Below are 14,212 nucleotides of genomic sequence, written 5' to 3' on the forward strand. Positions count from 1 at the left end.
AACACCCAGCTGATGATCAACTTGCGTTACACAGAGACACGGCTAAAAGAGAGCTGCAAATATTGGAGAGATATAAAGGTGGGTGAGGTAGTACCTTTTATTGGACCAACTTCTACTGGTGGGAGAAATCTCACCTCACCCACCTTGTCCCTCTCCTATCCTGGGACCGACATGGCTAGAATCCCACTGCAAACATAGATACAAATATTCTCACTTGTGGAATGGCCCTTCAGTTGGGCCTATATGAACTATTCTTTATTAGAGGCTGTGCAGCTAAAATGTATGTCTCAAGGCTGCAATCCGGGAGGGCGCTGTTCCTGTTATAAACGAGAGACACACAGGACTGCTGGTAAGAGCCCGATTTTTATTTCCTAGCCCCACTCGAGTACAAAAGAGAATACATGGCATGATACATGACAAGCATCAGGATCTGCTGATTTCAGGGGCACTGTTAATCTTCCTATTTTTTTCCTTTTGAAGATCAAACACAAATAAAACAGATCACCCCAAAACCCCCATGAATACAGCCAGCTCGTAAATTTACGATCTAGATGGAGGTCAGACCAGACAAGCTACATCAGGCTCTACTCTGACACTACTCACTGCCCAGATGGACGGTATTGAGTATGCTTAGCATGGTGTCCTCTGTACAGAATCCAGTCACATGCAACAACTTCATCTCTTTGATTCCAACAACATTAAATGCTTGGAACTTCCTGACCTTTCACTAGCTGGCCACCCATCTAGAATCACTCTCTCAAGCTGCTGTCGTCACTTGTCTTATTCTCCAGAAGTAGCTGAGGCATATTTACTTCATGCTCCTGCAGCTCCAGGATTTAACAATTTATAGGCACTCCCAAAAGCCTGTCCACTATGAAAAGCTCCTTGCAAGGCCTGTATTTTAATATTTAAGGAGTACTCTGGCAATTTCGTGATCATTTCCAGAAGCGAAGACAGTGCTTTCCTCCATGGCTTCCCGGCCCAAAGCAGCTGCCTTTTGGATGAATTGGAAAGGGCCAATAAGGTGTTGTGGAAACGAAGACTGTGGTAATCAGGATTGGAGAATATTGGAGCACAGATGAGAGTTTCAGATGGTGGGATAGAACAGAAAGGTTTTAAAACATTTTTTAAATTTTATGAAAGAAAAAGCAATATTTAGGCATGATCTGGATGAGTGGAAAAGTGAAATAAAAGAGGCCCAAGATAACACAAAAATGTTTCTGCAAGATTTCAGAGAGACATTTTTCACCAGTTTTGCACAGCTCTGCCAGACTGACGCTTTCTGTCAAATGAGCGTTGACCTCCAGATTACATTGGAGAAATCATCTTTTCATTATTATTATTTGTAAGGTGGTAGCACCCAGAGGCTGGAGTCCAGATCAGGGCCACGCTGTTTGCATAGGGCTATGCAAACAGAGAGAGTCCATGCCCCAAAGAGCTTGCAATCGAATTGGAAACAAAATATAAAGTATAAAAAACAATAGGAGGGAAGATGGAGATGTGGGGATGAGGGGAACAATAAGATCACCTGGTCATGCACATTACAGTCCCAACTAGTAATATATATGCTTGGTGCTTCAAAGGGGCTAATTTTCCCTAGACTAAAGGAAATTGATTGTGATGAAAAATTTAGATAGAAAAGCGTGAAGGAAAATTGGGAGTTCTTTAAGAAGAGAGTTTATTAGTTGGCCAAAAAGCCACAATTCTACAATCAAGAAAGACGACGATTTTGGCTAAAAGGCCATCCTGGTTCAGGGGTGAATAGTAGGCAGCCAACAAAATACAGTATAACAAATGGAAAAAAGGGGACTAGATAGCAATCAATGCAAATTAGAAGTTATGAAGTGTAGAAAATTGATAAGGGAAGCTAGAAACATTTGGGAAACATCCATAGCTGGCACGAATCAGGACAATAAGGAGTTTAAGTGTATTAAGAACAAAAGAAATTCTAGCAATAGTATAGGCTCATTACTAGATGGAGATGGTAAAATGGCTAATAACGATGCAGAAAAGGCAGAAGTGTTAATAAATATTTCTGTTTTGTATTTGGAAAGAAGCAGGATGATGTACTCATATCATATGAGGATGATGGAGTACTTTGCAATCCATTAGTAACCAAAAGAGGATGTTAAACAATATCTCCTAGGGATAAACATTTTAAAATAAGCAGGCCTAAATAACTTGCACCCAAGAGACCTAAGTCTGGTCCGCTGATGTTAATTTTTAATAAATCTTGAAATACCAGGAAAATTCCAGAAGACTGGAGGAGTGGTAACGTTGTGCCAATATTCAAAAGAGGCAAGTAGGATGACCTGGGGCACTACAGGCCAGGTGGCCTAATGTGAATCCTGGACAAAATAATGGGAAAGCTGATACAAGAGTCAGTTGATAAAGAATTAAATAGTAGGAATATAATTAATTCCACTCAAGATGGTTTTATGGAAAATAAGTCTTGTTAAAAAACCATGTCATTTTCCGATGAGATTACATGTTTGGTTGACAAAGTTAATTCTACATATAATAGACTTGTAAGGGGGTTGACTTAGTACCACATGACATTTGATTACAAAATTAGCACTGTACGATAGCCATAAAACACCAGTTAAAAGGATTAAGAACTGACAAGCTCACAGAGCTCAAAAAGCAGTTGTCAATGGTGAATCATCCTCACTGAAGGGGAGTGTTTCTAGTGGGGTTCTGTAGGGATTGGCACAAGGCCCAGTGCTATTTAACATGTTCCTCAGGGATCTGGACATAAATATAAAATCACTGATGATCAAATTTGTGGGTGACAATAATTAGCAGAGTGTGGAATAATGAGGAGGACAGGGCAGTCATACAGAGCAATCTGGATTGCTTGGTAAAATGGGTCCATTCAAACACAATGCATTTTAATACAGCCACACCCAAAGTTATGACAGGTTTCAGAGTAACAGCCGTATTAGTCTGTATTTGCAAAAAGAAAAAGGAGTACTTGTGGCACCTTAGAGGCTAACCAATTTATTTGAGCATAAGCTTTCGTGAGTGAGCTGTAGCTCATGAAAGCTTGTGCTCAAATAAATTGGTTAATCTCTAAGGTGCCACAAGTACCCAAAGTTATATATCTAGAAACAAGGAATGCAGACCACCCCTACAGAATAGGGGACTTGTCCCAGAAAGCAATGAATCTGGAAAGTTTTCGAGTCCTAGTGGACAAATAACTCAATGCGAGCTCCCAGTCCAATGCTGTGGCAAAAAAGGGCTAACGTGATCCTGGGTGTGCAAACAGGGAAGTAGGGAAGTGATTTTACCTCTGTATTCAGCACTGAGGAGACTGCTAGTACTGGGATACTGCATCCGGTTCTGGTGCCCACATTTTAAAAAGGATGTTGAAAAATTAGAGAGGGTGCAGAAAACAGACAGAAAAAGGATTCAAGGGCTGGGGAAAATGCCTTACAATGGAAGACTTTGAGCTCAATCTGTTTAGCTTATCAAAAAGAAGATTGAGAAGTGACATGACTTTGACTCCCTCAGGGAACTGATGGGCAGGAGATCCCCTGGGAGAATAACATGAGGGGGAAAGGAGTCCAGGAGAGCTGGCTGTATTTTAAAGAATCCTTATTGACGTTACAGGGACAAACCATCCCGATGTGTAGAAAGAATAGTAAATATGGCAGGCGACCAGCTTGGCTTAACAGTGAAATCCTTGCTGATCTTAAACACAAAAAAGAAGCTTACAAGAAGTGGAAGATTGGACAAATGACCAGGGAAGAGTATAAAAATATTGCTCGGGCTTGCAGGAGTGAAATCAGGAGGGCCAAATCACACCTGGAGGAGCAGCTAGCAAGAGATGTGAAGAGTAACAAGAAGGGTTTCTTCAGGTATGTTAGCAACAAGAAGAAAGTCAAGGAAAGGGTGGGCCCCTTACTGAATGAGGGAGGCAACCTAAAGACAGAGGATGTGGAAAAAAATGTACTCAATGCTTTTTTTGCCTCTGTCTTCACGAACAAGGTCAGCTCCCAGACTACTGCACTGGGCAGCACAGCATGGGGAGGAGGTGACCAGCCCTCTGTGGAGAAAGAAGTGGTTCAGGACTATTTAGAAAAGCTTGACGAGCACAACTCCATGGGACCGGATACGCTGCATCCGAGAGTGCTAAAGGAGTTGGCGGATGTGATTGCAGAGCCATTGGCCATTATCTTTGAAAACTCATGGCGATCGGGGGAAGTCCCGGACGACTGGAAAAAGGCTAATGTAGTGCCCATCTTTAAAAAAGGGAAGAAGGAGGATCCTGGGAACTACAGGCCAGTCAGCCTCATCTCAGTCCCAGGAAAAATCATGGAGCAGGTCCTCAAGGAATCAATCCTGAAGCACTAACACAAGAGGAAAGTGATCAGGAACAGTCAGCATGGATTCACCAAGGGAAGGTCATGCCTGACTAATCTAATTGCCTTCTATGACGAGATAACTGGTTCTGTGGATGTGTTGTTTCTTGACTTTAGCAAAGCTTTTGACACAGTCTCCCACAGTATTCTTGCCTGCAAATTAAAGTATGGGCTGGATGAATGGACTATAAGGTGGATAGAAAGTTGGCTAGATTGTTGGGCTCAACGGGTAGTGATCAATGGCTCCATGTCTAGTTGGCAGCCGGTATCAAGTTGAGTGCCCCAAGGGTCGGTCCTCAGGCCGGTTTTGTTCAATATCTTCATAAATGATCTGGAGGATGGTGTGGATTGCACCCTCAGCAAGTTTGCAGAGGACACTAAACTGGCAGGAGAGGTAGATACGCTGGAGGTTAGGGATAGGATACAGAGGGTGACAAATTAGAGGATTGGGCAAAAAAAATCTGATGAGGTTCAACAAGGACAAGTGCAGAGTCCTGCACTTAGGACGGAAGAATCCCATGCGCCGCTACAAACTAGGGACCGAATGGCTAGGCAGCAGTTCTGCAGAAAAGGACCTATGGGGATACAGTGGACGAGAAGCTGGATATGAGTCAACAGTGTGCTGTTGTTGCCAAGAAGGCCAATGGCATTTTGGGCTGTATAAGTAGGGGCATTGCCAGCAGATCGAGGGAGGTGATCATTCCCCTCTATTCGACATTGGTGAGGCCTCATCTGGAGTACTGTGTCCAGTTTTGGGCCCCACACTACAAGAAGGATGTGGAAAAATTGGAAAACGTCCAGCGGAGGAGAACAAAAATGATGAGGGGACTGGAACACATGACTTATGAGGAGAGGCTGAGGGAACTGGGATTGTTTAGTCTGCGGAAGAGAAGAATGAGGGGGGGATTTGATAGCTGCTTTCAACTACCTGAAAGGGGGTTCCAAAGAGGATGGCTCTAGACTGTTCTCAGTGGTAGCTGATGACAGAACAAGGAGTAATGGTCTCAAGTTGCAATGGGGGAGGTTTAGGTTGGATATTAGGAAAAACTTTTTCACTAGGAGGGTGGTGAAACACTGGAATGCGTTACCTAGGGAGGTGGTGGAATCTCCTTCCTTAGAGGTTTTTAAGGTCAGGCTTGACAAAGCCCTGGCTGGGATGATTTAGTTGGGGATTGGTCCTGCTTTGAGCAGGGGGTTGGACTAGATGACCTCCTGAGGTCCCTTCCAACCCTGATATTCTATGATCACAATATAGAAGTACCTTCACTGGGAGAAAATGCCAGGCACTACAGAGCTCTTTCATCTCGTGGAGAAAGGCACAACAAGAACCAAGAGCTGGAAGCTGAAGTCAGGCAAATGCAAGTTAGAAATAAGGCACATGTTTCTAACAGTGAGGGTGAATAACCATCGGAACAAACTACCAGCAAAAAGAGTGGATTCTCCATCTCTTGATCAGGACTGGTTGTGTAACCCACACACCTCTTGGGTGTGGTGTTGTGTCCCATCTAGTGGCACCTAGACCACTTAGAAAGAGAGCAATTAATGAGTCTGCTCTACAGCCTTAGCTAGCAGCCAGTTGGCTTTTAGCTCATGTGGTAGAGGCTCATGCACTAAGCTCCAGAGGTCCCTGGTTCAATCCCGCCCGCCGATGACTGGGGTCTGTCGGCATCACAGTTGCCTTTCTGGAAGATGCTTTAGTCAAACACAAGTGACTGGGTTCAATACAGGGGTAACAGGGTGAAACTGAATGGCCTGTGCTAGACAGATGGTGAGACTAGATGATCTAATGGTCCCTTCTGGCCTTCAGCGCCATGAATCCATTAAACTACTGCACCATGTCATGGTTTTCACCTGCATATGCCTCTCCCACCACACAGGGCACCTCACATACACCCAACCGTCCTGCCCTTTACAGGGCCGGTGAAATACAGAGAGCTCGGAAATCCTGCCTGTCCTAGGACAACTACACAGAGGAGAGAACAGAAGGGCTTTATGGGGGTTCACAGGAAGGACAAGGCCCTCTATAATGATTCAAATACATCAAAGAAACAATAAGTGCTGTGAGACTGTGGCTGCCTGGACCCTTTGAGGGAATGGAGGTGAAGCTCCTTCACCTTCTCCGGGGTGGAGTGTGTCTGTAGTGTTTCTTCCCCTCCGTTCTCTGCCGGGAGCTATGAAGGGGTGATGGCTCCGGGGGTGGTTTCTCCAAGTCCCTGCGGAAGCAGTTTCCCCTCCATGGGGGAAGTGAGGAGGGAGTTTGGGGCAGGACGACTGCATTGACTATGGTCTAGTCTACGCTACCATGCGCCGCTGTAGCGCGTACGGCAAAGATGCACTGTGCCATAGGAGAGCGCTCGCCCGTCGACGTAATTACTCCACCTCAACGAGAGGAGGAAACTATGTCGGTGAGAGAGTGTCTCCCGCCGACATAAAGCGCTGTCCACACCATGCTAAGTCGATGTAACTTGCGTCGCTTGTGTGTATGTGTGGGGGGGGGGGCTTTTTCACATCCCCGAGCAACTCAGTTACATTGACTTAAGTGGTAGTGTAGACAAGCCCTATGTCTGCGCCCTTTGGTGGGTTCTCTGGTGTTTGGCGAGGGAGTCTTTCCGCCGGAAGTGTTTCCCGCACTCTGAGCAGGCATAGGGCCGCTCGTCCGTGTGGATCCGGAGGTGGGACACCATCTGCTGCTTCTGCCGGAAGCGTTTCTCGCACTCCGAGCAGGCATAGGGCCTCTCGCCTGTGTGGATTCTCTGGTGTCTCCTCAGCTTCTGCTTCTCCCTGAAGCTGAGCGGGCACTCGGGGCAGTGGAAGGGCCTCTCGTCCGTGTGGATTCTCTGGTGCGTGGTCAGCTCCTGCCTGCGCCGGAAGCTCTTCCCGCAGAGCGGGCAGCTGTAGGGCCGCTCCCCGGTGTGGATCCGGCGGTGCGGAATCAGCTGCTGCCGCTGTCTGAAGCACCTCCCGCAGTCGGCACACTGGTAGGTCCGCTCGCTGGCGTGCGCTCGCCGGTGCGTTAGGAAGTCGTGCCTGTGAGCGAAGACGGCCTTGCACTTGGGGCAGGTGAAGATCCGCCCTTTGGCCTGGCTCCCCTCAGAGCCACCTTCTCCCACGTGGGTTTTCTGGTGGACCCTGAGCGCCTGCTTCCAGCGGAAGCTCTTGGCACACTGCGTGCAGGGGTAGGGCCGCTCCCCCGTGTGGATCCGGCTGTGCGACACCAGCTGCTGCTTCTGCCGGAAGCTCTTGCCACAGGTGGTGCAGGGGTACGGCCGCTCCCCCCTGTGCATCTTCTTGTGAGTGCAGAGATTGGCGGTCTGGCTGAACCTCTTCCCACAGTGAGTGCAGAGATAGGGCTTCTCCCCCGTGTGGATCCTCTGGTGCCTCCGGAGGTCCTGCCGTAGCCGGAAGCACTTCCCACACACTTGGCACTGGTGTGGATCCTTTATCTTGTGGACGCTGCGTTTGTGTCTGCTAAGGTCTCTCTCTCCCTTGAAGCTGAGTCCACACATGTGACACGTAGCTGGGCTCTGGCTTGTCTTTGGTCTTCCCTGCGCAGGGAGCCTCGGAGGTTCCTGGCCACCCCTTTCGCAGTCCCTTGGGGTAGCTGGCTCATTCCCCGCCAAGATCGGCTGCAGCCTCAGCGACCTGCGCTGCCTCTGGAAAGTTTCTTCCCACTCGGGGCTCTGGAAAACTCTCTCTTCCGACCTACTCGGTAAAGTCCCGTGTGGCTCCAAGTTCTCAGGACCTTCCTCCTGCTGCTGCTGCTCAGTTCTGCTCAGGCCTGCACCCTCTGGAGAGGAGAATCCAGACATTACTTCATGTTTTGCTGACAACACCACTGCTCCTAGGCAGTGGGGGAGGGGTTTCTATGGCAGAATCATCTCATCCGCAAGGACAGGGGATACCTCTAAAAATGGGACATTCCTACAAGGGTCAATTGTGAGCAGATGCTTAACACAATTAATGTTTATGATAAAGGGGAAAGATCTTGGGCTAAAATAGGGAGAGAAGAGGTTAAAGAATATTTGGATGTTAGATGCATTTAAGTCAGCAGGGCCTGATGAAGTTCACCCTAGGGCAGAGGTGCCCAAACTGTGACATGAAGGAAAATTCAGGGGAGCGGCGGGGCCCAGGCCAACTCCCAGGGGGGGCAGGGAGGGAGCACCACCCAGCCCCGTGCTGCTCCCAGCTCTGCTCGAGCCCCGCCTCCAGCCGCAGCCCCGCACCTGGCCGTGGCTCTGCACCCGGCCCAGGCCCTGTTCCTGGTCCCGGAACCACCCTCAGCTGTGGCCCCAATCTCAGCCCCCTTACCCCTGTCCACATACCCTACCCTAGGAGCCACGGCCCCACTCCCGGCCCTGGCTCCAGGGGGGTGGACAGGGGCAAAGGGGGCTGCGACCCTGAAAAGTTTGGGGACCACTGCCCTAGGGTACTTAAGGAACCAGTTGAAGCACTCTCTGAAACGTTAGGGATTATCTTTGAGAACTCATGGAGGACGGGTGAGGACCTAGAGGACGGGAGAAAGGTGAACATAGTACCTATTTTTAAAAAGGTGGGGAAAGGAGGGCCTGGGGAACTATGGACCAGTCAGCCTAACTTCGATATCCAGAAAGGTAGCAGAACAAATTATTAAAAAATCAATTTGTACAAACCTAGAGGATAATAATGTAAGTAACAGCCAATATGGATTTGTCAAGAACAAATCATGTCAACCAATCTAATTTCCTTCTTTGGCAGGGAAGTTGGGCTAGCGGATAGGGGGGAAGCGGTAGATGTGATATCCCTTGACGTTAGTGAGGCTTCTGACACAGTCCCACATGACACTCTCATATGCAAACTAGGGAAACATTGTGCAGATGAAATTACCATAAGGTGGGTGCACAACTGGTGGCTAAACTGAACTCAAAGAGTAGTTATCAATGATTCGCTGTCATAAGAATGTAAGAACGGCCACACTGGGTCAGACCAAAGGTCCACCCAGCCCAGTATCCTGTCTACCGACAGTGGCCAATGCCAGGTGCCCCAGAGGGAGTGAACCTAACAGGTAATGATCTAGTGATCTGTCTCCTGCCATCCATCTCCACCCTCTGACAATCAGAGGCTAGGGACACCGTTCCTTACCCATCCTGGCTAATAGCCATTAATGGACTTAACCTCCATGAATTTATCCAGTTCTCTTTTAAACCCTGTTATAGTCCTAGCCTACACAACCTCCTCAGGCAAGGAGTTCCACAGGTTGACTGTGCGTTGAGTGAAGAAGAACTTCCTTTTATTTGTTTTAAACCTGCTGCCCATTAATTTCCATTTGCTGGCCCCCAGTTCTTATATTATGGGAACAAGTAAATAACTTTTCCTTATTCCCTTTCTCCACACCACTCATGATTGTATAGACCTCTATCATAAGTGGGAGGATCCACAAGGGGCTGTTCTGGGTCTGTACTATTCAATAATTGTATTAAATGACTTGGATAATGGAGTAGTGAATATGCTTCTAAAATTTAGAGATGAAATCCAGCTGGGAGGGGTTGTATGCACTTTGGGGGACAGGATTAGAATTCAAAATGATCCTGATAAATTGAAGAACTGGTCTGAAAGCAGTGAGATGGCACTCAGTGAAGAAAAGTGCAAAGGACTACACTGAGGAAGGAAAAATCAAATTCACAAATACAAAATGGCAAATAATTGGCTAAGTAGCTCTACTGCAGAACAGGGTTTTGCAGTTATAGTGGATCACAAATTGAATAGGATTCAACAATATGACACAGTTGCAAAAAAGGCTAATATCATTATGGGGTGTATTAACAAGAGTGTCGTATGTAAGACATGGGAGGTCATTGTTCCACTCTACTCAGGACGCTTGAGGTCTCAGCTGGAGTACTGTGTCCAGTTCTGGGTGCCACACTTAAGGACAAATTGGAGAGAGTCCAGAGCCGAGCAACAAAAATGATCAAAGATTTAGAAAACCTGCCCTCTGAGGAAAGGTTGAAAGAACTGGGCATGTTTAATCTAGAGAAGAGAAGTCTGGGAGGCAGGGAGGTGAGGGAAACTAAACAGTCTTCAAATATGTTAAGAGTTGTCAGAAAGAGGATGGGGACCAATTGTTCTCCATATACCCAGAAGGTAGGACAAGAAATAATTAGCTTAGTTTGCAGCAAGGGAGATTTAGGTTTGCTGTGAGGGAAATGTTTCTAATTCTTAGGACAGTTAAGCACGAGAACACCTTACTCAGGGAGGCTGTGGAATCTCTCTCACTGGAGGTTTTAAAAACAGGTTGGACAAACACCTATCAGGGATGCTCTAGGTTTACTTGGTCCCACCTTAGCACAAGGGGATGGACTAGATAACCCCCCAAGGTCCCTTCCAGCCCTACATTGCTATGATCCTCAGGCACTTACTGCTTTGGTTGGAGCCCGGCCCCAGGGTAATGCTTTGAGAGAGGTATGGGAAAGGCTGGAGGGTTCTGGAGAGCCTGGGAGTCAAGACAATCAGTGAAATTCAGTGGAGTTGCACCAGCAGTGACTTGGTTTAATCCTTGGGACAGAACATAAAAGGCTGCCATTTTAGGGCCTCTGAAAGGCATGCAGGAGGTGATAATGCCAGTGATCAGGGAGGTCTGTGTGTGGAGTCGGGGGTGGGGTGGGGTGGGGGGGAAGGTCCGACACTGCACTGGGAAGTAGGACTGGTTGGGATTCTGACCTGGAGCAAGATTTCTGCCAAAATCCCCTATTAATCCTGGGAGCGTACTGCCTGCTGCCAGCTCCCCAGCTTGATCCTGGGCCCCAAGAGCCAGCTGGTGGAGGGGGTGAGCTGGGCATGCATGTTTGTGGGTTTGACACTTGCCAGAACAGCCCTGCTTATAAAAACAATGCGGGAGAGAGACTGGGGCAGCAGCCTGTGACAGGGGCACTTGTCCCCAGCTCTGGGGTCTATAGTCAGAGCAGGTCTGACACAGTTTAGGTGTAACTGCTCACCATGCAAGGTGCATTCCAGCCTCTCTCTTTCCTCCTGCTGATCCATGACCCACGGCTCTTCCCCTCGTTCGATCCGCGATAACACATCAGGCGTGGTGCCTGCATGGCCTATTTGTGGGGATGTAGATCAGAGGATGTTATGGTTTGGATTGCCACCATGGAATGCTTGTTACAAAGCCGTGTGAATGGTTTGACACCAGTTCCCTCCCTTTGCGGCAGGCACCGTTTATTATGAATGGATTTAAAGCACAGGTATCAAGGTACTCCCCCTTCCACCATCCAGCTGCTCCTTAGAAATGGATGCACCCTTTACAGTAAGATCCCAATTACGTCCCTCCCCCGCCCTTAAATCACTTTTAAAAATCAAACTTTCTGTTTACAGCCCAGGCCCCCACTGCACGTCTGAGGCCAGTCCTCTGAAGGACAGGCTTGCAGGAAGCTGTGGCTGCAGCGGGCTTGGTGTATGTAGCTTGAAACCATTACAGCTTTGTTTTCCTTTGTATGGCACCTTTCAGTTTCTAAGACTTCTGCCTCTCTGATAGCAAAATGGCTGCCTCCCCTGCAGAGTTGCTGCAGCTGTGTATAGAAGAGACTATACGCACACACTTTGCTCTTTCATGGAGACTTTCCTTTTGTTCTTTCTTGTTGCTGTTTTCCTTTAATCTAAAATACACATCATTCTGGATTAAAACAATACGGTTGCTTTTTGTGAGGACACATGACAGCTGGAAATAGAAGACAGGAACAAAGCTGCTCAGTGTTTTTTAAACCCTCCTTAGGGGTTTACTCTAACAGGCCCAGCGATTTAGGAAATGCATGACTGGAGGTGAGCTCCACCCTTAAAACACATGGATGAATTTTGCAAAGCTCAGAGAGTATAAGAAGAAAATGGACTTTTACCCAGGGAAATCAGATTGTCATAATGTTCCTTCATCACGTCCCGATACAGCTCCTTCTGCCACTCTGCCAGCATCTCCCACTCCTCCCGGGTGAAATAGATGGCAATGTCCTCAAATGTCACCGGGACCTGGAATTGCAAGAGTTACTCAGCACCTTCTCTGCAGCTACCTCCTGACACCTGCACCCAAAATCAGTGGCCACTTTATATCGTTTTGGCCTAAATTATTTGATCAAAGTAATACACTGAGTCAGTACCAGAGCAGAAACAGCAGGTAGGTGTCCTGGCTCCCAGTCCACTGCTCTAACCACTAAAATACAGTAGGTTGTTATTTTGAGAGCTTCCTTCAGAGCAATCTTGAATTTGTTTTGCTTTGTGTAATGCAGATGTAATAGATGTAATAAATAACCACTATGACGTTTTGCATTGTGGCAGGCTTGTTACGTTTCTTTATTAGGCGTGGGCTTTGAACTATATTGATTTTACAATATGCTCACTGCTCCGCTTCTTCCAAGTGAGACAGGAGCCCTGTTACGCAAGGCACTATCCAGACCCAGAGACAGTCCCTGCACCAAGACCGGTAAAGGGAAGTGTTCCAGTATTCGTAACAGAGAGCGGGGTAGAAGGGAGAGCACTGGGTAGATTAAGGCCAGTGTTGAGATTTCTCAAAGGAAAAGGGGCTGCAACAAGCTGATGTTGACTGAAATGGTTTCATGACATTAGTTGGTTAGACATTATTGGTTTGAATTGATACCTAACCTTTGCGGCAGTGTGATACAGCCTGAGAACCGCCCTGTGAAACTGAGAGCTCACAGGCCCGCTGGAGGGTGGTGTGTAGGGTGACCGGATGGCAACTGTGAAAAAATGGGACGGGGGTAATAGGCGCCTATATAAGAAAAAGTCCCCCAAAATGGGACTATCCCTATAAAAAGGGGACATCTGGTCACCCTAGTGGTGTGGGACCATTCTGGTGACAGTCTCCCCCTCTCCTGATGTCCGAGTGGGGAGCAGCCTCCGGTCCTGACACCCAAACAAACAAAAAGTTGGAAGATAACTTGTTATGTGCAAGCGAAAGGCCCCGTTTTACTCCCACTGTTGTCAATGGAGAGTTTTGCTGTTCAGCAGGCGCCCAGATTTGGATGAAACAAACAAAGAACATTTATTTAACCCCCCCCCAACCCCCCCCCCACGCCTCCACCAACATCATCAGAGCCAGGCGCTTTGCGGGGGAGCATTCAGCACTTCCGTCCTTCTCCTTAGCAGGCTGGCCCCGTGGGAAGTGGCTGGTGGGGGCCTGTCAGGTCCTGGCTGCCCCTCCCGGGGGGGTCCACTGCCACTTTCCAGCAGGATGCTCCGCCACAGGCAGCGCCTTGCCAGGGGACCAGCCAGGCGGCTGCGCTGAGGAAAACGGGATCTGCCCCTTGATAAGCGGGGCAGGGCTCGATGGGCCACAGCCAGACCCGCTCGGTGCAGGGCCACTGACAGCCGAAGTAGCAACCGTCCACACCGGCCCGGAACCTGGCCTGGTGCCTCCCCGCTGCCGCGCATTTGACTGCCGGGCTCCTACCTGCAGAGCGGCCCCGGCTGGCATCGCCCCTTCGGCGTCTCCTCCCCGCATGCCGGGCCGCTCCTCGCCGCTGCAAGAGCCGGAAAACCCCCCTGCAGCCCGGGGCCCTGGCGTGGGCTCGCTGCCGGCAGACCCAAGCCCTGCCCCAGCCCCGCCACCGGAGACGGGAAGTCGAGCGAGCCAGAGAGGGAGCTCACACCCAGAAGTCGCCGGGCTGTTTCAGGGACCGGAAAAGGCCCTTTATAGAACCGCGCCTGCAGCCAGGGCAGAGGGCTTGGCCCACAGGACAGTGGTTCTCAGCCAGGGGGACGCAGAGATCTACCGGGGGGACATCAGCTCGTCTAGAGATTTGCCTAGTTGTCCGCAGGTTACATGAAAAGCGCCAGCGAAGTCAGTCCAAACTAAAATTTCATAC

The 14,212-nt window shown here is 48.6% G+C and overlaps 1 protein-coding gene across 2 annotated transcripts; it reads right to left on the reverse strand.

Moving 5' to 3' along the window:
* Positions 1-344: 344 nt before the first annotated feature.
* LOC114021011 (zinc finger protein 34) lies at positions 345-13,927 on the reverse strand. Of its 2 annotated transcripts, none has more exons than XM_037891406.2 (4): positions 13,798-13,927; positions 12,233-12,359; positions 11,333-11,440; positions 345-8,151 (listed from the first exon to the last, which is right to left on the reverse strand). In XM_037891406.2, exons 1-4 carry the CDS (start codon positions 13,846-13,848, stop codon positions 6,923-6,925), a joined length of 1,515 nt encoding a protein of 504 aa, XP_037747334.1. In that variant the 5' UTR covers positions 13,849-13,927; the 3' UTR covers positions 345-6,922. The 2 variants fall into 2 exon arrangements, with proteins under 2 accessions (XP_037747334.1, XP_037747335.1); XM_037891407.1 differs by lacking the exon at positions 13,798-13,927 and adding an exon at positions 10,757-10,830 and having other exon boundaries at positions 5,973-8,151; positions 12,233-12,356.
* Between the last annotated feature and the right edge of the window lie 285 nt (positions 13,928-14,212).

This window comes from Chelonia mydas, chromosome 2 (genome assembly GCF_015237465.2).
Source record: "Chelonia mydas isolate rCheMyd1 chromosome 2, rCheMyd1.pri.v2, whole genome shotgun sequence".
NCBI classification, from domain to species: domain Eukaryota; kingdom Metazoa; phylum Chordata; order Testudines; family Cheloniidae; genus Chelonia; species Chelonia mydas.

What these genes read in the sequence shown, in the direction of transcription:
- LOC114021011 (XM_037891406.2), bottom strand. Translation starts at nt 13,848, where the DNA reads ATGCGGGGAGGAGACGCCGAAGGGGCGATGCCAGCCGGGGCCGCTCTG. An exon ending in CAGCCGGGGCCGCTCTGCAG is followed by an intron (nt 12,360 to 13,797) that starts GTAGGAGCCCGG and finishes TTGCAATTCCAG; the next exon opens with GTCCCGGTGACATTTGAGGA. An exon ending in GCTGGAATGCACCTTGCATG is followed by an intron (nt 8,152 to 11,332) that starts GTGAGCAGTTAC and finishes TCTCCTCTCCAG; the next exon opens with AGGGTGCAGGCCTGAGCAGA.